We start from the raw sequence: 27203 nt of genomic DNA, 5'->3' as shown, positions 1-27203 counted from the left end.
CATAGGTATGAACATAATGGAATAAGTTCACAGAGATGTGAGTGGCTCAAAGACTTCTTAAATAAGAGAACCCGGTATGTTGTCCACGATGACGAGTGTTCATCAGTGGCAAGGATATCGTCAGGAGTGCCCCAGGAAATCTGGGAAAACCCAGGAATTCTTTCATCTGGGAAAAACCTAGGATTTTTTTTAGAATTCTGGGAAGTTTTCATTGTTTTAGTTTACAGTTAAATTTTTGTGATTTAGACTCGTAAGAACTGATATTCTAACAAAGAATTTTACTGTATCCCACCACTGCAGAATAATACTGCAACAACAAAACATAAATGAGAGGAAAACGCCAAATAAAACTTAAGTTCCAAAGGAAATGCACCATTAACAACAACAAAACACAGTGCACACACAAGCGTCAGCCAATAGAAAAATTTGTCAAAGGCTTTAGGGCGAAGACATGGAATACTTCATAACAACAAACTGCTTCCGATGAGTGTGATGTCACAACTGTTCACGTTAGGTTCCTTTGGATAGTTGCCAGCGGGCTCATGCACATCCGCAGTTGAGTCGCGTATGAGCATTACCATCTCCTGCTTCTGGCTATTTGAAGTGTTGCTGTTAGCTGTATCAGCAGTAGCAACAAGTAGCCTGATGCTACCCAGAAAAATTTTCCTGGCACACCCAAGCTGTCGGATTCGTGTATGCGCAGAGCAGTCTGAGTTGTAGTGGGAGGGAGTAGTCGCCACGTGAACCTTGTTTACATTTAGTGGTTTTGCTAGCCGCTTCATTTACAGCTCTCCACGTCAGATGAAAACAAAGTAGAGTCATGAAGTGAAATAAAATACAGAATTACGGAAGGCTAAAATATGTTACTAGTTTCAGTTTACTGATTTCATTTTATTTCCACATTTTTGGCTGTCGCATTAATTGTCTTGCAGAACAAAGAAGTTATTTTTGTCGGTTTGCTAAATAAATTTGGTTTTCATTTATCTTTTATGCAGAGGCCAGCAATTTACTTGAAATGAAGTGTTTCATTCCACACAATTGGCTGGTTTCAACTGTTCGCTGAATTCCAAGTATCCTTTTTCATCGAGCCAATGGAAGATATCTTAATGTTTATATATGTATGAACGTACGGGCTTCCTAGCCATTGTAGCTGCATTCGCAGCAACGCCGGTTCCCTGGTGCTGTCTGGCAACTGGTGAAATGACCTATTCCTAACAGGTCATGGGAAAATATTGCAATTGGTGGTTTGAAAACCATTACTTTCAAAGCAAATTTCCTTTTACACAAGATGGGTTATGTGTGAGAATGTACGATGAATTCCTTAAATCACAGTCTTTGACTCTCATTTAAAACTTAACACTTTGAGGACCAGTCACTTAGAAGGATTTCGAGCCCAGAAGACCAGACATTTTATTTAAAATTGTACTGACACATTGCTTCTTGCTAAAAATGACCAGTATTATATGCGAAAGCTTAGTTTTTCTTGTAGCTACACTATGCATTTTAATTTAAATCATTAACTTTTCCTATACGTGTGTTCACGCTACTTAACACTGAAGTTGCTGTTGACTGACTACATCATGTGTCCTCTGCACTGAATATCTGTTGTCATTGGCTGGCAAGATCACACGACATAAATTATGATTGGCTTACAAAAGTGTATCGTAATCTCGATTTCAGTGCTTCAGAAAGTAACATGCTGTCTTTTGGTGGAATCCGAATTTTTACTTTCGTAACATGAAAATATTCAGTGTACATGTTGCTGCACCTCAAAGATCTTTCCAAAATGCCTTTTTCTTTTTAAGTGCCAGGTAGTTCTACACTGGTGTATAAAACCTTGATCATTCCAAGGATTGATAAGTTTACAGTTATGAGGGAAGTATACAGTTACTTAACATGGAAGAAAAGTGTATTTTCACTCAGGAAAGAGAGTATTTTTAATTGGGAAAATCGGGAAAACTACGGAAATTACTTTCCTTTTCCGCCTGCGCGCCTGGTGAATGTTATGTAGGAAAGTTCATTGTCCAACTGGTTCTGAAATTCCCAAAATGTTTCAATGTAAACTGCACTTGTCACAGCAGACTCAAAAAAAAAAAAAAAAAAAAATTGGACCAATGATGCAACACTGTGATATTGCAAAGACTTCACCATTTCTGTGGAGAACCTACTCATCCCTTATTAGTCCACCTGATTTTCAACATTCTTCTATAGCACCAATTCTCAAATGCTTCAATTCTTATCTGTTTTGGTTTTCCCACTGTTCACTACACTCCCTTGGCCAGAAATATCCTCTTTGCCTGTGTTAGTCAGTTTTTGATGTTATCCTTGATTTGTTCATCGTGGGTTATTTTGCTTCCAATGTATCAAAATTCCTTAACTTCAACTGTTTTGTAACCACTGGTTTTGATGTTAAGTTTGTTGTTATCTTCATTTTTGCTACTTCTATGTTGAGTTTGTTGTTATCCTCATTTTTGCTAATTCTCATTACTTTTGTCTTTTATCAGTTTATTCACAATCTGTATTCTACAATCATTAGACTATTCATTCCATTCAGCAGATCTCGTAATTATTGCTACTTTTCACTGAGGATGTATAGCAATGTTATCATATCACCTTGAATTTTAATCCCACTGCTGAACCTTTCTTTCCTTTCTTTCGTTGCTTCTTTGGTGTATAGATAGAACAGTAGGGGGCAAAAGACTTCTTGTGTGTCATACACCATTTTTAACCTGAGCACTTCGTTCTTGGTCTTCCAATCGTATTGTGTCCCCTCTTGGTTCTCTTACTTACTGTATGTCACACATCTCTCCCTGTAGCTTACTTGTCCCCCTGTCTCCCCCTCAGAATTTCCAGCATCTCACACTATTTCACATTGTTCTATGCTTTCTCTGGATCGACAAATTCTATGAACTTATCTTGATTTTTCTCCAGTCAGTCTGTTGTGAAGCACACAGTTAAAACTGCCCTTGGTGCCTTTACCTTTCCTAAAGCCCAGCTGATCATCATCTAACACAGTTGCAGTTTTCTTTTCTATTCTTCTGTATGTTATTCTTGTCAGCCTGCTGTAGTTTCCCCCTGCTACCTACAGAATTGGGTGGATGACGTTTTTTCTAAACTCTGATGGTACATTGGCAGTCTCAAAGATTTACACACCAACTTGATAGTCATAAGGTTGCCATTAGTACCAATGATGGTATAAATTCCAAATGAATGTTATCTATCTGTTCTACTTCATTTGATCATTAATGTTCTAGAGCTCTTTCAAATTCTGACTCTAATATTGGGTCCCCTATATCTTCCTTATCAGTTCCAGTTTCTTCTTTCAAGTCATCAGACAAGTCATCCCACTCGTAGAGTTCTTCAGTGTACTCTTTCCACCTACCTGCTCTTTCTTCCGCAGCTAACAATCTAATTCCTATTGCGCTCATAATGTTACAACTCTTGCTTTTTATTTCACTGATACTTGTTTTGACTTTTCTGTATGCTGAGTCAGTCCTTTCCATGATCATTTCTTTTTTGATTTCTTCACATTTTTCATACAGGCATTTCGCCTTGACTGCCTGAACTTCCTGTTGATTTCATGCCTAAGTGATTTATATTGCTGTATTCCTGTCTTCCCCTGAACATTTCTGTACTTCCTTCTTTTATTGATCAATTGAAGTATTTCTTCTGTTATCCAAGGTTTCTTCGTAGTTACCGTCCTTGTACCTTATGTCTCTCTGTTCAATATTGGTGACTGACCCTTTTAGAGGGGTCCACTCCTCTCTTGCGATATCCCTTATCGCAGTATCCATATCTGTAGCGAACTTCAAATGTGTCTTGTCATTCCTTAATGCTTCAGTATCAACTTCTTTCCACACTTCAGTATCCCACTTCGTCCACATTGATTCTTCCAGACAATTCTGATTCTCTTAAACTTAGTGTACCCCTCATCAATACTAATTGTGTGTACATCTGCACCTGGATGTATCTTACAGTCCAATATCTGATTTCAGAATCGCTGTTTGAGCATAATGATGTAATGTAGTTGGAATCATCCCGTGTCTCCAGGTTGTCTCCAAGTATACCTCCTACTCTTGCGATTTTTAACAGATTATCACTATTACCATCTGAAATTTATTATAAGACTCAGTTAGCCTTTCTCTTCCCTCATTTCTACTGTCTAGCCCATATTCTCCCATAACCCCTTCTTCTTTTCCTTCCCCTACAACTGCATTCCAATCCCCCATGGTTATTAGATTTTCATCTCTCTTTACACACTGAATTACCTGGCCAGTATCCCCATATGTTTTCTCTGTCTCTTCATCTTCTGCTTTTGATGTCAGCATGTTCACCTGAACTATCATTGCTGGCATTGGTTTGCTGTCAAATTTGATAAGAACAACCCTATCACTGAACTGTTCCCAGTATCTCACTCACTGCCTTGCTTTCCTACTAATAACAAATTGTACTTCCGGTATACCATTTTCTGCTGCCTTTGATTTTATGTTATATGTGTCTGACCAGAAATCTGTATCTTCTTTCCATTTCACTTCACTGACCACCACTATATTTAAGTTGAGCCTTTGCTTTTCCATTTCCAGATTTCCTAGCTTTCCTACTATGTTCTAACTTCCTCTGACATTTCATGCTCAGTCTTGGAGACTGTTATCCTTTTGTTGGTTATTCCATTTTTTTCTCGTGGTTGCCTCCTCCTTGGCTGTCCCTACCTGTAGATCTGAATGGCGAACTAACCCAGAATCAATGCCAATGGAAGGATCATCATGTCATTTCTTCAGTTACAGGTCACATGTCCTGTGGATATGCTTTATGTATCTTCAGTGCAGTTGTGTCCATTGTCTTTTGTATCCTCATGCCATTGATCATTGCTGATTCTTTTGCCCTTTGGGTAGTTTCCCACCTCAAGGGTAAGAGGCTCCTTGGCCTGCCATGACAAGGCCGTTGGCAGAGTGAAGGTGAAGTCTTCTGCTGAACTTGCTAATTATTTTTATTCAAAATTTAAGCAGTGGCTGGGTTCGAATCCAGGATCCCGGATGTTTTGGTTATTATACAAAGACACTGTCCCTAGACCACAGTTTCACAGATATTAGAGGTCAAGAAATCTGGGTCCCAGGTTGTCACAGAATCATCTGAGCCTCTGTTAAGCTGTACAGTTGGCTCCAAACCATAGGACTGCAATAGGTTGTAGGAAAAATGCTACAAACCGCTAACTCTGCTTCCACCTTGTGTGCATGTCCAGTTGTCTTCACCAATGCGGCCAGCTGCCTGTGGGAACTGAGGCTGGCGTCTGAATCCTGGTGGTAAGCATAGTTTATGAGCCACAATTTACAGCTGGTTACACCAGTGTGCCTAATCACTGCTGGCAGGCTTCTCCACATTTTGGATACAGCCATCCTTCCATACCTATTTCCCTAAGGGGCTCGAATCAACTGTCCAGTGTTGAAGCTTCCAGTGACAAGCAGTCCAACACTGTGCTTATCTACACCTTTCAGGAAGACAAGATGTCCTGTGCTGACTCAGATGTGGGTAATATGTCAAACCTGTTTTTAAGGCATAAGGTGACAGCTGTGTGGCCAGTAGCCATTTTCACTTTCCACGCCGCAATTCGCAATCTCACCACTGTACGCCATTCAATATGACGTAAGTGTCGACCAGTCACAATGGGTGGATCAGAAAGTGCTGTGACATCAGGGATTCAGGTAATGCTGCAGACACTAGAGGTGTTAAAGCATTTGTCTCTGGTGCCCCACTGTAACTGCAGCCCTTGGCAGCTGCCTGAAGCCTGTCGACCGTGGCCAACACAGTTTCCAACTGTTATGACAGTGGCCAATTCCCCAACTACCTGTACACAACAGGCATAGTCCCTATCCATCTTTAATCGGTGTTTGTTTATGTCACAAGGAATATAACAGTAACCCAGGCAATCACTGGATGCAGTCTGAGCACTGCTTACTACTTCTGGTTTTTACTACATACAAACGCAGCTCGCACTATCCAAATGCACTAAAATGTACACAGGAATTTAGAATAAGTTAGTATAACCAGCCAACACAGTTAAATATACATATACAGTTCATCTCTTCACTGAAGCACTTGAGGACAAAAAGTAAACAAAATCCTGTGTATAAACAGGAACTGCTGCTGCTGCTGCTCCTGATGCGTTTACTGGAAGATTATTTAAATAATTTTTGAAATATCTGTACAAATTCACTCCAACTTGGACTGTATGTAATATAAAACCATGGAATTTGATGAAACAAGAGTTATTACACATTTATGTTAATAATTATTAATAATGTTTAGGACATCTTATTTTGCACAGTTTTTTGAGTCAAAGGAAAAGCTTTCGTAATATCTCAGGCCACAATCCTGTAGAAGAACCATTTGGCAACAAATTAATATTTTTGTATGAATTGTTTTAGTATATTGGGTTTCAGGCTGTCTTCCACCAACTTTTTTCATTGTTGAATAATTGCAAGTGAAAAAAAAAAATTTTAAATTACTGTTTGTGAAAAGCATTTAGTGAAGCAATGAACTTCCTGCAACAGTTAAACTTTGGTGGGCATACATTATTAGTAGGTTGAAACATTACAAACGTTGACTGCTCTCCAGTTTCCTTTGGATGAACTCAGCATATATGATGTTAGTGGTACGTGTTACTTTGAAGGCAATGGACCAGAAAAGATACATTAAAGTTATTAAACTCATTATGTTCTCCAACTTAAAACACACACAGTCATCCAGGGCACTCATTCAGTAGAGAAACCAGTCTAGACCACCCAAGAATCACTCCTTCTCTTTCCTATAAATATGAGAAACTGTTTTATTATTCTGCTAGGCACCAGGGCAGAAAGGAATTAAATCATGAGATCTTTTGTGAGCAGGCATGGATTCTAATACACACTTCAAATTAATGGGACACGAGCGTCAAGGAAACCATGAAAGATACATTGTGCATTAACATCTTCCATAGTGATGCAAGTTACACCTTTGGAAGTGTGTGAAAGGAGGAGGTGCTTGATACCAAGACATTCCAGAAGAGAACACATTGTATTTTACATAGCAGTGAGAATGATACTGCAGGCAATGTATCATCATTACTGCAGGTGTGATTTCTGGTTGATCACTGGTCACCAGGAACAATTATACAGTGTCATCGAATTTGTGCTTCCATAAGCTGACCACTAACAGCTTTTCATAGTGAGATATATGTATGACATTTTGTCAGTATGTCAGTAAACTGCATTTGAGACCACTTTTCATCTACCAGTGGAGAAGCCATTCTGTGTCCATTCACAAGCACTGATAAATCTGGAGTTTGGTGCACAAAATTAAAAAAATTGAGCTCGTCATACTGACTGTTATGTAATGGTGTGAGTTTGCTTCCAAGCACTCTGAGACAGAAGATACCTGTAGATGGCTACGGATAGATCAGATTGTCGCCAGTGAGAGGATCTACAATTGAGTGCAAAAGTGGAAGGAGAGCTGATCCCAGCCAACAATTAAAAGTATGTTAGGCATACAGCATGTTTCCTGGCTGTATCTTTGATCAGTTTACAGAATCTTATTCCTACATCTATCTGCACTAGATTGCAGTTGAACTCTTCCCCCCCCACCCCCCCCCCCCCACCCCACCCATGGGTGCAGTGTTAATATCCCCCTTCCATATGAGTGGAAGAAGGGCCCACCCTGTCCTGATGCATGTTTGCACATTGTACACTAGAAGCTGCAGAATGGCTGATTTGCCAAATGTTCATAACTAGTGATTGTTGCAGTCTGTTAAAAATCTTAATTTGGCTAAGATCGCAATATAGAGAATACTGATTACTACTTGCAACCAATGAAATGGTCATCTTCAGATTTGAAATTTATTATAAGTTTGCAAAGTAGAAATGTTTCGGAATAGAATAGTATTGACCAGAAATAATTACACAAAACTTGTTAAGAGTACATGCCAGAATATAAACTTGCAGTGTTTCAATCAATGAAATAAATAAGGTATTGTGTCTTTATAGAGTTTGGAGTTACTATCCTTAAGGAGTTTTAACCATTACAACAATGTAAATGTACCTGGATAAGATCCAAAGTCAGTGTCATGATACTATGTGCAACAAATTTACAGTGAAAAACATACCTTACAGTCATATTTACAACTTATGTATATGAAACATTGCACAAACAAGTCTAATCCATCATATTAATTGTGACGAAGCAAGCTGGGACGATTTTACTTACCCTTTTGTTTTGCCATTTGCCTCCTTACATTCGTTTTTTAACTAATTACCATTAACATACATGAATATAATCTGCATTATCATAAAAGAGAAAGATTGGCCCTTAGTTTTAAAGAATATAACACCAGATCTAACTTTGTGCTTAGTTTTATGTATGTAATTGATTTTCTATTTTATTTCAGTTATGCGTAGTTAGTAACTTTTGTTATAGGGCAAAATCAGTAATTGCTTCATTCCTTAAATTATATTGTTGATATATAAACAAATATAAATTCTGTAATAATTGTAAACATTTGGAAGACAAAATGCTAGTATTCTTAAAGTATCTATTTGGTTCTAGTCGGAAACTTTAGCAAAACCAACCCTTAATTAATTCCAAACTAATTAAGTTTTGTCAAAAGTGTTGTTTGTGTAACAATATATGTTAATTCCATGATTTAAACAAATAATTCGGGCTAACCCTCGTAATTCAAGAAATTGTTAAAAAAAGAACCAGTTTTTTGATGTATTCAGTTAATTTAATGAGTTAAGCTTTAATTGTAATTTCTGTAAATTTAACTTTGAACAGTGTGTAGTTTCAGCACCTATTATTGTGAGGAAATATAAGGGCCAAATTTTTGGTCACAAGATAGTCAGTCCACAGCTGAGTTTCAGACGAGGAACCTGTGTTGGTTAGAACAACAACAATGCATCGAATTAACAGTGAAGTAAGTGTTACACCGATAGGCCATGTGGAAAAACAATGACATTGTCTTGTTGATTAATCGGGTCTCTGCCGGTTATTTGCGTCTTTCCTACACGATATTTCAACTGCGTGACTCATGGTCTTCTTTAGGTGCTGTCTGATTGACAACAATCGGAATATAAAATGTCTGGCACAGCTTGGACGCCATTCAGAACTTAATTCAGATATATTGACAACGGATAATAACCACAAAGTACGCACACAGCATTCGGAACAGTTGCGGCTAGAAGAAAATACTACAGCTGTTGATATTGGTTGGCGCACACCACGGACAGAGCGCCAGATGCGGCGCGGACCGCTGAGGGAACGCCTAGCACAACATAGGCATAAATACCAGACTCGTTCCACACTGGAATCAGTATCAGACAGCACCTGAAGGTGACTGCGAGTCGTGCAGTTGAAATATCGTGCAACATGACAACACCTCACTGGGAAAGCTTGAAGAATTACAATGACATTGTCTGTTTCCCTATGTACCTGTTTATTCTTCAAGAACTGTGAACATTGTGGTTAGGTTTTAATTGCTCGTAGATGTTCAACAGTAAACTATTGTAGCAGTATGTGGATGTTTGCCTGCAACCTGTAAATGAGGCTTATTGAAAGTATATAAATGTGTATATTGGGGGGGGGGGGGGGGGGGGTTGTGAAAAGTGAAAGTAAAAGACTGTGGAATGCAGCTGTCAGCTACATCATTTACAGTAGACAGTAATTGTACTTCCACAACCCAGTTTTCAGCCATTGTAGCAGCCAGTACGTCGACACTGAGGACAACAAATGAAGAAATAAAAGTAGACAAACTGCTACATAAAGTTGACATTGTATCATGATTTATTCAAGTCTGTGCCACAGACAGAAGTCTATGTATCATATAATCTGTTAACCAATAAACAATTTGTCTGAACGTAAGCATTTAGCTTCAGTATAAGCTTTATGCTATTTTCATTAAATTTGTAGGTGACTGAGTAGACTGCTTGAGCCTATGTGACCATGTTGTTTATCTTTCCCCGTTTTATGGTTTTCTGTGTTTTATGGCAGCTGACTTGCAGTACTTTAACATTTAGTCAGTTTGCAATGAAGACGGTCTGTATTAATTATTGTTCCTGCTTATAATCTTAGATATCCTCACTACAAACTGTATAAATCTTTTATGTACTACACAATTTCACATATCATTATGTCATGTCCCTGCCTTTGGGTGACATGTGTAATAGCACTGACTTTGTATTAAGCATAGTTGAGGCACATACACAATGTAGACATTGGGCTATGTAAAATGCATTCCAGAAACCATGGGGTTATATTAACTAATATTTCTACTTATAATCTGTTATATTCTCACTTCAAATTGGAAAATGTTGCACATATTACATTACATTATTGTTTCACTGCAACATTAGTTCACAAAGTATTATATTTATGAAACTACTATGTACAACTAGTGTCTGCTGCTGCTGCTGCTGCTGCTTTTCAAACTGTATATGGAGTTTGGCAAAGGGTGTTTTTGAGCACATACGTTATGATACCTCTTATGTAATTTTAATGGTAATATTTATATATGCTTTGTAATTAGTCTGTCAGAGGCAATCTAGGACAATAACACTAGAGGGACATTCATGTTATTTCTTCTCCTCCTTTGGCTGTTAAACTATTTTATGTACCATACCATAGATGTGCTCCACATATAACTGATAGTAAGAAAACAACCTGTATGTATCCTGAATTCAGCAAAAGTTTCACATATACGGGACCATGTATAATTTCCACTACCAGCTATTTATTCAGACAATTTTATTTCATACTACAAGACGTAATTGAACGTTACACAAACTTTATTGTAGTTGACTTTTTATATCTCATTGCTGCTGTTGCAATTGATCCGCACTTTAGCTCCCGCGCAAAGACATGACAAGTCGCACGAGATGGGCAAGTGTCCCACGCATTGACCATCGACTTAAGTCCTTTGTTATGCATAGCCTGAGGCTGTAGTTATTGTGGAGCAGCACAGCATGGCCAGTGCAGCATGTTGAGTGGAGCAGTGATGGCAAAACAAACCACTGTTGTTCAGTGTGTGTGATTATAGTGGCACTGCAAGGGGAATGGTGTGGAGCAGAACAGCACATACAGACACTGAGCAAATTAAAAGTGTTTGTTTCTGAGAGCGGCGACCAGAGCGTTTGAGTGACTGCAGCTGTGGTTGGGCAGTGCTGGCAGCGTTCAGCTGTTGCTGCGGTTGCAGATCAGTACTGTTGCTGGTGCTTGTGTTTCTTTTGTTGTACTGTTGAGAAATTGGTATTAGTGGAAGCTCTGATAGCAGGTGTTTTTACTTTGTGTCGTTTATGGGACCACTGAAACAACTATCATCACAACTGATTCACTTTGGACAAGTTATGTGGTGAGGTGGCAACCGAATTACAGACTATAAGTACAGAAAGTATTCCATTACTCTCATACTTCTTTCATCATCTTAAAATGAGGCAATAATAAAGTTGAAGTATCATAACTGAGAATAACATGAAAATTGTATTTTATTATGTGAGAAAAGTTTTCAAAACCATCTCATTTGGACAGCTTTGTTTGAAGTTCTGTCAAAGTTTCATCTTGTCTGATAAATGCCTTTCATAGACCACTCCGTTTCTAGTGCCTGTAGCTCATTGACACTCGGGGGAGGGGGGCCTTGTAGATCAGTGACAGTGTTGTGGAGAGCATGTACATTTCACAATATCACAATATCGTCAGCAAATTGTGGTGAAAGTTTTTTTTTTTTTTTTTTTTTTTTTTTTTTTTTTTCCCAAAATATGCTTCACTTAACACTCATTATTCCAAAAGCACATTCTGTTAATCATTGTGGTCTGAAAAAGTATTCATTCCATGGATCTAAAACACTTTGATTGCAATGTTTGATAAAATGCTTCAACAATGGATTCCAATGAATATAAAAGACTATCCAGTTTGTATATTCAGTAGTGGAGAGTCTGGCGATATATTAAGCTCCCTTCTTGAATCAAGTGAAATACACTAGAAGAATAAAATCTACCACACTCCCTTCCCTTCCCTTCCCTTCTGTAGCCCCCAACATTGATTATAATGAATTTCCCCTGAGGATTACAATTGAGTGAAAACTTTTTTTAACCATAAAACATTGTTCCAGAATATTCTGGGCATTTTAGATAACGGTGTTTTGCGTCAACATCACCAACTGCAATTGAAAAGTTCTATATGTTATATAAATCATTTACAGTATTTAGATAAAAGCGCTCGCATATTGAGGGGCTGGAGGCAATCCCACAGCACATTCATAGTTTACTCAACAGTACTTGTAACAGTTGTGAATGTCAGAGCCATGTCTTTAAAACTCCTTCTGGTTTCTATTAGATAACGGAAGTTTCACCCATTAATCATTTTCCATATCATGTGTTGATACCTCAAACAGTTTATGAGATACAAGGAATGTTACAAATATTTCATTCTGACTTTTTGTTGGCACTCGTGTTTGGAATGAAGCACTTTAGATACAATCAATTTTCTCGAGATAGGTGATAGATAGTGATGTCCTTTGTAGTTTGAAGAATAATTCAGTATGTTAGCTACATTTCTTATGCAGAAACATATGACCTAACATGCACCAAATGCAGATTCGCTGTGACCTTTCTTTTTCAATGCGCACTTTTTGAAATTCGTGTAGTAGGTTAGTTAATTTTGAAATATCACAATAACTATGACCATTAACCAAATGATAGACTGTTCTTCATAAAGCTAACAAGTAAAGCTATGAGAGTAGTTTCTCTAAAATCGTTTGAGAAAGATTGCTGATCGGCCAGTTTGCACATTTGCAGTCCACACAGTAAAGCGAGCCTGCCGACTATGCTCAACTCCCTGCTCCACTATACCTGAGTGCAAAACAGCACTGTAACAGCTGCCTGACACGCAGCTCTGCTGTACCCTGTTGCACTGCTCCACTATAATCTGAGACTAAGTCTTATGGTTTGGTGTGTGTTCTGGTTTTGTATTGTGCTGTGTGGTCCTATTTCATTTCATTTAGCTCTGGGTATATAATAGATAGTACTTTTATAACGAAAATGTAAAGAATAAAATGTTATTAATGTTAATTTCCTCTCTCTGAGGTTAGTTTTGCCAAAATATTACACCATATCTAAGACAGCTTCTATGCAGATTTATTTTATCATGTTTTATATTTATTTTTGTTATACAGATGAAAAATTTTAAACTCTGACTATTTAAAAAAATTACAATTTTGATATCTCTCTTTTCAATTATTTTAATCCACGTCATTATACTGTTCTGTCATCTAGTGTCATTTTCATTGACCTGTATACCCAGGTACACAGTATCAGTCAGTCCGTTTGCTACATTGATCTAGTTAACAGTGACTGACATTGTGACTTGGCGTGATGACTGTGTCTCGTGTCATATACAGCAGTGGTGTTTGTGCTATGTTTCACATTCACATACTGTTAACAAGACTGTGAGGAATGTTTCTCGCTGTAAATTTGTTGCATGTAGTTCCATGCCATTGGCTTTGGATAGCGACACAGTGTCTTATTTATACTCTCAATTTAAACACCGTATTTGTATTCCGATATGTACTCTTAACAGCTTTTGCATAATTATTTCTGGTGAGTGCTATTGCATTCTGAAATATTTCTGACTTGTAACCATCTAACAATTTGCAAAACTGAAAATGAGTGTTTAAGCCATTGAAGGTAATAATCAGTGTTCTCTATATTCCAATCTGGCAAAATAAAGGTTTTTTACAGAATCTGCACCAGTCAAATTTACAGATCGCCATTTCCACTCTGACTGTGTCAGGTAATTGTAGCAACTAGTAATGATGATAGTGGAAAAAATAGAGGCAAAAGAATGTTTATGAATGGAATAAATTGAAGAATAACATTTTGTGCAATATCAGAAATGTACACATTTTCCAGTCTGGAAGCTAAGTGTTACTGTACAACATTGTAAGATGAATAACCAGAATAAGAATTAAGAAATTTATAAAGGTAAGCTTGTGCAGCTTTATGTTCCATATTAGTACACTGAGGTGACAAAAGATATGAGATACCTATATGCACGTATACAGATGGCAGTAGTATTGCGTACACAAGGTATAAAAAGGCCGTGCAGTGGCAGAGCTGTCTTTGGTACTCAGGTGATTCGTGTGACAAGGTTTCCAATGTGATTGTGGCCACTCAGTGGAAATTAACAAACTCTGCATACCTAAGAGTAGGTGGCTATGTTGTTAATGCATCAGGACTTCCCACAATGGCTATCTTGTCAGATGACCTTAGCTGCAGCTGGGAGGTGCTCATGGGGAGAGCCCTTGAATGGAGTAGGTGGCATCAAGGTGGACGTTTCACACATGAAATGTATCAGACTTTTTCAACATAATAGCTAGACTGATCTGGTGGACTCAACTGTTAGGTATCCAAGTTCAGTGTGGACAACTGCTTTTCCTACCTTGGCTACCCCGTAGGAAAAGGGATAAGCCAGATGAATGGAGACAATTCATTCAATATCTAGTGTCTGCTAGAAAACATGGAGATACTTTTACAGCACCAAGCCGTTATTTTTCATGACCAAATAGAAGATAAATTTATGAAAGTAGACACATTTGAAAGAATGTGAAATTGGTCACTACTGATTAAAGCCTCCCCTGCTGCACAGTATCCAGCATTTAAGACATGTGAAAAACCAGATGACTTGTTAGTAAAAACTTTGAACATGGTACAAAGAGTTCTCTTTCACAGAGACCTTACGTTCTACATGTGACTTGCAACCTTACATCCCACCACATGTGAGATGTTTTCAATGCTTTCATTTTGGGCACATTATCTTATTGCACGGCAGACCCAAAATTCGGAAACAGTGAAAGATCTCTTTTAGAAGATCGTTCTTGCAAACAACACCTTCGCGTGTAAACTGTACTGAATACCATATCCCCCACCCTCCTGCGACAATCATCAGTTTGCCCAGTATTTAAAGCAGAAAATAAAATCCGAGAGTATAAAGCAATGGTCTGCATTTCATATCCAGAGGCACGGAAAAAATATTAATGCATTAATTAAGTCGACATTAAAAGATGCACAATTTGTGCAAAAGTTGTTGCTGTTATGCTACCTACCTCATCCCTTTCAACACCTAATTTGCCACCTGCTATAAACCGAGAACTTGCAGGCAGAACGAAAAGTTTTATGCAAGAGAAAACTTCATTCCTTTTGGCTTCCTATCTTACAGAGCCAGCATGAGCCTACCAGCAGATACAGCAAGAGAAATTGTGTATCCCTCCAACAACACAAGAGAGGAAGACCTACGCCACAGTATCTTCCTCCCAAAATGTAACTGGCATACAGTTAATTATTAGTCAGTAGTGAAAAGAGTCTGAAACATAGGCCGAAGTAACATACAGTCATCTTCATACCCAGACCTACAGCCTGAAAAATTCCGAGATGGAAAGCAACAAAAAGAGAAAAGGAGGGAAAAAGATAAGAGAATAAGAATACAAAGAACTTATTCCTCATTTCTGACTGAGGGAGAACCGTCCTTGACACTGGAAGCATCAATGGATGCTGTTCCAACCACATGGGAGGAATAAGAACACACTGAAGATAAATGTTTTGTATGATTTTACAGCAAAATTGCAATGGCTGCTATTGCCACCTGGAATAAATTTGACAGTTAGTCACAAATTGTCCCACAGTATGTATTGCAATACAAGAATCCAGATTTTAGAAGACCATCATCCAGCTTCTGGAGATTATAATGTTTGTACTCAAAATGGAATAAAAAAAAAAAAAAAAACAGACAGCCAGAGATGTTGGCACACTAGTCAACTCGAAACACCTTCCATAAAAAAATACCCATGTACACTGCACTCAAAGCAATAGCCATTAGAATGCAGTTGAGCGTAATGAAAATCTGTGATATCTACATTCCTGATGACCGAGAAAATTCCTACATAGAAATGGAAGACCCAATTTCTTTTTTATGGAAGATTTTAATGCCCACAATCACATTTTAGGCAAAGGGATAACAACTAGTACAGGGCGACTAGCAGGAGACTATTCTTAGACCTTGATCTCTGCCTAATAAATTTTGGAGCCTCATCACACTTCACCACCTCTTATGACTGCTTTTCTGCAATACATATGACAATTTTCAGTCGTAACTTCACACTTACGATCCAGAACTTTCACAACCACCTTTGTGAGAATGATCGTTACCAAATTATTGTATTGATCCCAAATTTACAGGACAGTAATTTACCATTTGGGTCACTGCGAAGAGTCAGTTGGATTTCCACTACTGCTAAAGTGGGGAGTGCACTAAATACTGTAAGGTCACAGATATAGTTACTATTTGAGTATTGATACTGGCACATGGCGGCCCAGCGCAGCAACACTGCTGCCAGGAGAACCTCCAGTGATTGAGATGGTCAGTTGGGCACCAGCCATTACTGCTGAAGCAAGAGGCAAGGAATAGTGGGGAGTCGCGGCTGAATGTCAGGTGTGGTCAGATGATAAAAGACCGTGTGCCGTGAGAGTTCAGTAAATCTGTTAAATGTTGCAGTGTTTGTGGATGAGATGGAGAACTTGTCAAGCCAGTCAGCAAAGATTGGTAGAAACAGTGATAACCTCAGAAAAGTATTAACAGGCCGAAATAAGAGTGAATGTCAGTACATGTGCCCAGAAACATTAGGAACATGTTTGTGCCTTGTACTAGAGACAATAAACCTATCACTTCTGTGGAGTCATTGTCTCCTTTGAAATCCTTTTCATATCTATTAGAACCAGGTGTGAATATTTTTAATGGCAAGTGTGGTGATTTTGATAGGGCATGTACTGGTTGGCACAAAGTCCGCGTTTTACCCTTCAGGTGCGTGTTCCTTGAGATTAAGGTGCCCACACTAAGCTATGCAGCATTATCATTAGTCTGATTGCCATGGTTATATCAACAATGCTGGTTTTAGAAAGAAACTTGGCCATGATTGATATGAATAATGAAGTAAGCATCTAACAATGCATAGAAAAAGATTGATGAAGTAGTACAGGACATAACAGACACAATCAACCAAGCTGTGGACACAATAATACCATTCCCTTCAGGTCGTCCTAGACAAAATGCAAAAAGACCACAGATGTTATCAGAGAATGATGAAGGGCTCTACGACAACACAGGTGACACACCTCTTCTGAAAACTTAATTGTGTTCAGAATATTAAGGGCAAAAGCACATTACTTAGTGAAACTAAAGAACAAAATTGTTGGGAATGATAATGTTTCATGTATGAAAGCACATACCTCAGCTGTGCAGATAGAGTCGAAATTACGGCAGATTTGTGGATTTCATGATGCCAACAGAATCCAAGGAATTTTGACAAAGGGGAAAGTAACACCAGTTTTTGTGATATTGCTGAACTTTTAGCAGTGTATTATGTAGAAATGTTGGCATCTAAGAATTACTATCCTAATTTTACTCATCTTGTCAGACATATGCAATCTACAATGTACACGTTACATCCTGGAAACTAAATAACACTTTAAAACATTATAGAGATACATCTCTAAGACCAGACAATGTCCATATTAAAATGCTTCAACATCTTGGTGAAAATAGTAAAACTTTCCTATAAATTTTTAACAAGGTACGTCAAGACAGTGAATTTTCCTTTCAGTGGGAAGAGAGAATCACAATACCTATACCGAAACCAGACAATACCAAAAAATTAGAAATATCTACAGACCAAACAACTTAACAAGTAACTGAGACAATTATTAGAAAGAATGATTAATGCACAAATTCAGCGATATTTGGAATCTAGAAATCTTCTTTCCAGTTTCCAATGCAAGATTCTAAGATCTTGAACTACCGTGGAACATCTCGCACAATTGCAGTATGCTATTCAAGGGCCTGAGTTTCACTTTTCGAATTTCCGTTATTTCATGAGGTTTTTGTCCAGGAAATTTAAAGCAGTCATAAGAAGAATTCTTATGATCTCACTTGACATGGCACTTATCCATTTACGAATGGGAGATTTGAAATTCATTAATTCATACATCAGGTTTCATCTAGCCCATCTTGAAGGAGAGCCTTCAGGGATGTGAAATGAGTCACGTTATTGGTGACCAAAGTAACTCTCACAGTCCTTTTTAGGCAAGTGAGAGGCTTATTGAGTTTTGTTAATATGTCCTGTGAGAATTCCTGTAAAACATACAATTTATTAAAACTTAATTCTTCTCAAAACTAACTCCAGTTCCACTGAGCCAATCAATTTTTTGCTGTTTTTAGTGCTTCCATACTCCACCTACCTGCATTATGCACAAGATGGGTAGTTTTCATAAAGCAGTTAATATCCAGAATGTAATTTTCACTCTTCAGCGGAGTTTGTGCAATATGAAACTTCCGGGTAGATTAAAATTGTGTGCCGGACCGAGACACAAATTCAGGACCTTTGCCTTTCGCGGGTAAGTGCTCCACCATCTGAGCTACCCAAGCATGACTCACGACCCGTCCTCACCATTTTAATTCCACTGGTATCGTGTCTCCTACCTTCCAAACTTCACAGAAGCTCTCCTGCAGACCTTGAAGAACTAGTGTTCCTGGAAGAAAGAATATTGCAGAGACATGGCTTAGTCACAGCCTGGGGGATGTTTCCAGAATGAAATTTTGACTCTGCAGTGGAGTGCACACTGATGTGAAACTTCCTGGCAGATTAACACTGGATGTTGGACCAAGGCTGGACGGGTCCTGAGTCATGCTTGTGTAGCTCAGATGGTAAAGCACTTGCCCGTGAAAGGCAGAGGTCCCCAATTCATGTTTCGGTCTTTCACACAGTTTTAACCTGCCAGGAAGTTTCATATCAAGGCACACTACATCTACATCTGCATCTACATCTACACCTACATCCATACTCCGCAAGCCACCTGATGGTGTGTGGCGGAGGGAACCTTGAGTACCTCTATTGGTTCTCCCTTCTATTCCAGTCTCGTATTGTTCATGGAAAGAAAGATTGTCAGTATGCCTCTGTGTGGGCTCTAATCTCTCTGATTTTATCCTCATGGTCTCTTCGCGAAATATACATAGGAGGGAGCAATGTACTGCTTGTCTCCTCGGTGAAGGTATGTTCTCGAAACTTCAACAAAAGCCCATACCGAGCTACTGAGCATCTCTCTTGCAGAGTCTTCCACTGGAGTTTATCTATCATCTCCATAAGGCTTTCACGATTACTAAATGATCCTGTAACGAAGTGCGCTGCTATCCGTTGGATCTTCTCTACCTCTTCTATCAACTCTATCTGGTACGGATCCCACACCGGTGAGCAGTATTCAAGCAGTGGATGAACAAGTGTACTGTAACCTACTTCCTTTGTTTTCGGACTGCATTTCCTTAAAATTCTTCCAATGAATCTGTCTGACATCTGCTTTACCGATGATTAATTTTATATGGTCATTCCATTTTAAATCGCTCCTAATGCCTACTCCCAGATATTGAGATTCAATTGCCATTCCCTGCGCCATGCGTCAATTCGTTGCAGATCCTTGTGCATTTCAGTACAATTTTCCATTGTTACAACCTCTCGATACACTACAGCAGCATCCGCAAAAACCTCAGTGAACTTCCGATGTTATCCACAAGGTCATTTATATATATTGTGAATAGCAATGGTCCTACGACACTCCCCTGCGGCACACCTGAAATCGCTCTTACTTCGGAAGACTCCTCTCCATTGAGATGACATGCTGTGTTCTGTTATCTAGGAACTCTTCAATCCAATCACGCAATTGGTCTGATAGTCCATATGCTCTTACTTTGTTCATTAAATGACTGGGGGGGAACTGTATCAAACGCCTTGCGGAAGTCAAGAAACACGGCATCTACATAGGAACCCGTAGCTATGGCCCTCTGAGTCTTGTGGACGAATAGTGCGAGCTGTGCTTCACATGATCGTCTTTTTCGAGACCCATGCTGATTCCTACAGAGTAGATTCCTAGTCTCCAGAAAAGTCATTATACTCGAACATAATACATGTTCCAAAATTCTACAACTGAACAACGTTAGAGATATAGGTCTATAGTTCTGCACATCTGTTCGACGTCCCTTCTTGAAAATGGGGATGACATGTGCCCTTTTCCAATCTTTTGGAACGCTACGCTCTTTTAGAGACCTACAATACACCGCTGCAAGAAGGGGGGAAAGTTCCTTCGCATACTCTGTGTAAAATCAAACTGGTATCCCATCAGGTCCAGCGGCCTTTCCTCTTTTGAGTGATTTTAATTGTTTTTCTATTCCTCTGTCATCTATTTCGATACCTACCATTGTGTCATCTGTGCGACAATCTAGTGAAGGAACTACAGTGCAGAGTGAAATTTTCATTCTGGAAACATCCCCCAGGCTGTGGCTAAGCCATGTCTCTGCAGTATTCTTTCTTCCAGGAGCACTAGTTCTTCAAGGTCTGTAGGAGAGCTTCTGTGAAGTTTGGAAGGTAGGAGATGAGGTACTGGCGGAATTAAAAGCTGTGAGGACGGGTCGTGAGTCATGTTTGGGTAACTCAGATGGTAGAGCACTTGCCTGCGAAAGGCAAAGGTCCTGAATTTGTGTCTCTGTCCAGCACACAGTTTTAATCTGCCAGGAAGTTTCAGCAGTAAATATATTCAGAATGCTGAAATTTTTATTAAGATTCTCTAATTACATTATATTGTCAGGAGATAATGCATTTACTGTCGAGAAACTACTCATGGGCAAATATCTGATGTACTAAAACAATCCAGTATATCTACACATTTCTTCTACCTTGACAGTAAAACAGCTGTTTCATTTTACATACATGCTTGCAGGAGCATGAGTGTGGATAGTTGGGGGAAGGGGTGATAATTGCCACAAGAATGCTGGTTAATGATATGACAGAGGACTGCTGGCACATAAATATTGTTAAAAAGATTTGTCTGAATGTTATTCCCTTAGGGTTAGTGGAATTCTGAATAATTATTATGCCTTTTTTACAGTGAAAGTTGTTCAAGTCCTAGGAAAACAGAAAGCCATAGACCTATTTGAGAAAACAAGAAAAGTAGAAGAAGTTGGTGGGCTGATGATAATGGTGAGTAGGTGTTACTTACATTGTTTCTAAAACTCCTGTGCCATTTACCAATATTTAAGAAAATAAATCATTTAATTTTTTTTGTTGTTGTCTTTCAAGCAAATAAAATGTTGGCCTACTGTTTATTTATGCCTGGCATATCTAGCTTTCATTTTTTTAAGGCTCAACAGTAGCCTGAAATTAAATGAAACAATAAGTTCACTGTTACCAGTCACCGTTTTATACACAAAAATGAAATGATGAATATTATTAAAAAGTTGAGGCTTCTTGCGGACTGGTAACAGTGAACTTATTGTTTCATTTAATGTCAGTAACAGTCACGGTAAAGCCTAACCTAAAAATGTAGCCTGAAATTATAAGCTTTCTGTGGTTATTTTGTCTAATCTGTCAATCATTTTAGTGAGTGCTTCAAAGCCAGTGCCATCTGGATTCTTCCAGCTTTTCTTAATTTCATAAGTGGGAACTCGCCCTGCAACATATAATTCCTTCCTGTAACCCCATTGACCTCAGCCTTTACTAGTCCCTGTCTTCCACCTACCTATCCCCTTGTCTGCTCCCACCCCTGCCCCTACACTTGCCCTCTATCCTACTAGCATACTGTGGAGTCCTTCACCCTTTTCTACTTCTATCCTCTTCACTTTGTTCTTACCATCCTCACTCTCTCTCAGCACAGCCTCCTTATGCTCGTCCTATATGCCCACTCTCCTGGCCCCACCACACTCCTGCATTCTCCCACAGGCAACTGGCATCTTCCTCCCTCTTACCCCCCTCTACACTCCCCCCCCCCCCTCCCAATCCACTTCTTCTGTAACCTCACTTCCTATGTGGTGAGGTACGTTAAGATCCAAGGTACGTAACGATATGAAAAAGATAGTTGCTACTCACCATATAACAGAGATGCTGACTCACAGAATAGGCACGTCAAAAAGACTGTCACACAGTAAGCTTTCAGCCAACAAGACCTTTGTATATTAAAAAAAAAAAAAAATGACATAGAGCTTGTTGGCCAAAAGCTTATTGTGACAGTCTTTTTGATGTGCCTAATTGCGACTCATCTCCGCTATATGGTGAATAGCAAGTATACTTTTCCTAATATTGTTACCTTCCATCCTGGATTTTCCATTGTTTGAAGATCCCAGGTATCATACACTGCAGCCATTTGCCCTGCAGTCATTCAACAAAAGATGAAATAATCTATTTACATTTGTGCAATGGTGTGAAAATATATTTTTGTTATGAGTTGTGCAATTTTTTTGCATGGTTATTGTCATACAAACGTTTAAAACGTGACCTTAACATCTATTGCACTGTGGACAAAATAATACAGACGGAAATTTAAATGACAGGTAGGTTTATAAGTAAAACAAAATTCAAGCAAAATGAGAAACAGATATAATGAGCACAATAGTGTGGGCAAAAGAATAGAGTGATGAAACAATAGAAATAAAATAAAAAATAATACATAAAATTAATTAAAAGCACATGAATAAAGATTTCAAGTGGAGAAAGAATGATAGGGAGAAAAATGACAGCAAATAAAGAAGTTGATATTATGATTAAAATTGTGTGACAAAGAAAGGAATTAAAAACTTACATGCATATCAATTAATTGAATAAAAATGATAATCAACGTCATTTAGAAAAGATTTAAAAATAAAATTTAGTGCCCCTGACAAGATTCAAACCCACAACTTCCTGCATGTGAAACTGTTATCCTATTGATTACACCATGCAACCAAACTATGTAACGCAACACTATTGAGTGTCACACAAAATTCCAAATTTTTTTTTTTTTTTTCATTACTCGCAAATAAGGGCCCACCAGGGTGAATGACTGCAGTATGTGATACATGGGATCACAACCTATGTCACTCCGCTGGGGACCTCTCCTTGTCAGTTGCAGTCTGCTCTTTGTGCCTGGAGACAACAGTGGTCACGTGTGTGAGAGTTAAGCATGTGTGAAGGTGTGTGTGTTTTATTTTGTGTACGTGTGATGAAGGGCTTAATACAAATATCTAGCAGTATTCTACACCCCCCCCCCCCTCCATCCTCCTGTGTGCCTGCCTGCCACTCAACACCTCTATGTGATGAGTAGCAACCTGTCATCTTCATTATCATTATAATAGCATTTATTTTACATCTGTGGCATGACATTTTAGTGATTTTGTGCCTCACTTTTCTATGGCAGCAGTTACTTTTTACATTTGCATAAATACACTACAGCTTGCTACAAAAGTTCACATTAAAAGAAATGACATGATCCACAAGAAAGCAATTCACACAATTACCTCATTGTGCATGCAGGTTAAACCGGATACAGTTGAAGTGCTATAGAGGAACAAAGATGTGACAGTAATGATAGATGGTGATGGAAACCACCAGAATAGTAGTTAATTTGCATGACTGAATAAGTATACAGGGTGGCCACCAAACCTTGCAACCTTGAAAACTGGGGAAAGCCTTGAATTTGGAAAAAAAAAAAAAATCTTGAATTTCCGCAAGAAGCCTCAACTTTTTAATAATATTCATCATTTCATTTTTGTGTATAAAAATATTTTTAAATCAATTTATGGTTGTTTTAAGTAGTATTCAAATACTGTGCTACATAGTCCGACATTATCTGAGTATTTCTGTCTTTATCTCAATGTCTTCATTCATATGTATATCTAAAAACAAAGATGATGTGACTTACCAAACGAAAGCGCTGGCACGTCGATAGACACACAAACAAATACAAACATACACACAAAAGTCAAGCTTTCGCAACAAACTGTTGCCTCATCAGGAAAGAGGGAAGGAGAGGGAAAGATGAAAGGATGTGGGTTTTAAGGGAGAGGGTAAGGAGTCATTCCAATCCCGGGAGCGGAAAGACTTACCTTAGGGGGAAAAAAGGACGGGTATACACTCGCGCACACACACACACATATCCATCCACACATATACAGACACAAGCAGACATATTCATATTGGTCTTTGAATATGTCTGCTTGTGTCTGTATATGTGTGGATGGATATGTGTGTGTGTGCGAGTGTATACCCGTCCTTTTTTCCCCCTAAGGTAAGTCTTTCCGCTCCCGGGATTGGAATGACTCCTTACCCTCTCCCTTAAAACCCACATCCTTTCGTCTTTCCCTCTCCTTCCCTCTTTCCTGATGAGGCAACAGTTTGTTGCGAAAGCTTGAATTTTGTGTGTATGTTTGTATTTGTTTGTGTGTCTATCGATGTGCCAGCGCTTTCGTTTGGTAAGTCACATCATCTTTGTTTTTGGATATATTTTTCCCACGTGGAATGTTTCCCTCTATTAATTTATATCATTTCTGCATTCATATGATTTGATGTAATTTCTTTCCCAACGTGGCTCTCTGTTCAAGAGACATGATGTTATTGGAGCGTCTGTTTGTGCGAAATCGCAGCTCGAATGACAGGCTTTATTTATCTACATTAAAATTCTCGCATTTCAATAAAATAACCCACACAAACTAATGTTAGACACCACCCCAGTATGAGATCTGTTCCTCACAAGTAAGTTTTCTTTTGGCTGATTCTGTGTCGGAAAATCTCTTCCAGGAAACACGTGGTGCAAGCATTTTGATAATTCAAACTTAAAACTTCTTACGAGTTGGTACTGATGTTTTGTAAGTAATAATGAATGATAGTTCCTGTAGATGACATTACATTGGCAATGTCGATTGTAAACACAATTTCGTGTTGTCTTGGTAGCAATTATTTAACATGCTGATTGTCAGCCAAAAATGATGTGATTATAACGTCGAAAACATAAGAATTCAGTGGGGAGGTGGGTTTTCTTCAGTTCTGAATTATTCATGTAGCAGCAATTTTTTAAACAGGACATGCTGTCAGACACCATGTTGTGCATGCACAGAGCTGAAATCGCGTATATGTAGTGCCTTCTCCTGCTTCTGGGTACCTGGAGTATGGCTGTTTGATGTATAAACAGTGACAGCTAACCAGCCAGAATCTGCCCAGAAAAAAATTTTGTGACACTCCCAAGCTGCCAGATTCGCACGTGCGCATAACTGTGTGAGTTAAGAGTGGGGGTACACTTTTCAGTCGTTTTGAAGCTATTGCAGTTCCCGCATTTGGCTATTTCATGTTTACACCCTGTATACTTATTTAGTCAAGCAAATTAACTGCTATTCTGGTGGTTTCCATCACCATCTATCAGTTGTTTATCCACCACTATGTGCGATAATCTTAACTTGAAATGAGACGAGAAATGTTCAAGCAGTGCAAAGGCCAAACATGGGTTTTTATGTCATCGCACTAACACTGGTTTTTTAGTGATTGAAAGTTGCTGTCTGGCAGTTGCTTAAACGAACCCATTGTTACAACTCTTCCGAGACTAGTGCTAGCTACATCTTTCCGAGATGGAAGGTCACAACAGAAACCAGAAATAATGGAGACAGATTGTGTGAATCGTCCGCGCAGTTGAAAAAGTTTATGACATTTTCAGAGTGCAGTGTTTTTTCTCCATGCCTAAATAGAGTATAACTTGATACCAGAGTACATAGGCTAGGCGTGACACCAAATTACTAACGAATGCATTATGTTCTTGGTTCAACACAACAATAAATATTTCGACAATGGGGAAAAGTGCTTTAGACAGCCACGCAAACAGCCAAAAACATAAACTTTCCACAAACAAACAGAAATCTTTGCGATGAATATATTTATGCAACACCAAGAACCTCTCTAATTCTGTGAGTTTTAAGACCATATCGGAAGCTGTTGAAGACGAATTCTTAGGTCCAATTATTTTTTTTCTGTGACTGCACGTGCATTCAGAGGTTATTTACGTGATTTCCAAGGGCTATTTTTTTGTACAAAGAATTGTTCACTCTTACCACCTCTTTGATGCAGCAAGTTGTCAGACCAGACATTTTGGTAAACAGAAAATCCCTCACACAGATCGACATGAAGGATAAGAAGAATGTGATCATTGCTCAGTTCTTTGCGTGGGATTTTACTACACAGGATGCCCTAAAGAAAGTTAAGGACCTGACTGACATCTTGAGGCTTAAAAGAAGAAATGCGTTTTTGTGCTGTTGTCATGATACAAAAGCTACTTGAAAGATCACCACTGAAATAAAACCTTCCACATGCCGTTTCATGTTTGGACCCTTGAATAGCATTAAATCAAGAAATGGCTGTAAAAAGGTTGACATTGTGCCTTGAAATTCTCGCCTATAGTGAAAGGTTATCTGGCGTAAAAGCAGATGGTGTTAATTAAGAATTTTTCAATATTTGTAACGGGTCTTGTATTCAAAACAAAATAAGAATGTTCGAAAGAAGGGAAACTTGTTTGGATGAATTTTGGATGAACGCAATTAAACTGTCACAAAAAGAATGTTATAACTTTGAAGATTTTCTCAAAATCATTTTAATATTTTCGCGTAGAAATGCTGTTGTGGGCCGAGGTTTTTCAATAAATTCTTGGCATATTGTTGAGAATCAAATGGAAAAAAGTCTTATTGCTCAAAGACCTATTTATGCTGTGATCCATGATGATTGTGGTGTTGATAATTTCAAAATTACAAAAGTTTAATTCTGTCTATGCGTAATGCAAGTTCATTGTATAAAGATGATAAAAAGAAACAACTAAGTGAAACCAAAAAACAACAAGTACAAGATTTTGCCAGAAATTAAGATGTTAGAATGTAAGAAGAATAAGAAGAAGAAGAAAGTTGGCGGAAGCAGCCAAAATTACGGCTAAATTTGAACATTTGAAAAAGTAGTTCTCATCTAAATATTTTTGTTGGTCTTTGATCCTATTGTTCATAATACAATATAAATTATAAGACTTTATAGATGTTCCAAGTTATTTGTCTGTAAAACTTGTTATTTATAGAGCCAAAAGCAGTATTTGCTTATGTTCATGTTCAAGTGGTTTCAAAGTGTACAACTTTGCTTCCGCCATTTTTTCCCCAAGATTTGAGGCTTCAATGAAACAAATTGGTTACACAGGTATCATTCAAACTATTTTCCATTGCTGGCCACCACTTTCTCCCATCTTTCGGGCAGTGTATGATTCCCGCGTCGAAAAACTTGTTCATCTTTTGAAGCGATCCACGAATCAATCCAATTTGTGACTTCT

The 27203-nt window shown here is 38.4% G+C and overlaps 1 protein-coding gene across 1 annotated transcript in view; it reads left to right on the top strand.

The window, feature by feature from the left end:
- The window catches only part of LOC126262887 (phosphorylated adapter RNA export protein), a 115633-nt gene that overhangs the window by 55118 nt on the left and 33312 nt on the right, over positions 1–27203 (top strand). Inside the window, exon 4 of the mRNA XM_049959768.1 lies at positions 20997–21088. Coding sequence (XP_049815725.1) covers positions 20997–21088 — 92 coding nt within the window. The remainder of the gene's footprint in view (positions 1–20996; positions 21089–27203) is intronic.

Source organism: Schistocerca nitens, chromosome 6 (genome assembly GCF_023898315.1).
Source record: "Schistocerca nitens isolate TAMUIC-IGC-003100 chromosome 6, iqSchNite1.1, whole genome shotgun sequence".
NCBI lineage: Eukaryota > Metazoa > Arthropoda > Insecta > Orthoptera > Acrididae > Schistocerca > Schistocerca nitens.
Note: the sequence above shows the minus strand (reverse complement) of the source record. Positions and strands in the feature narration are given on the sequence as shown.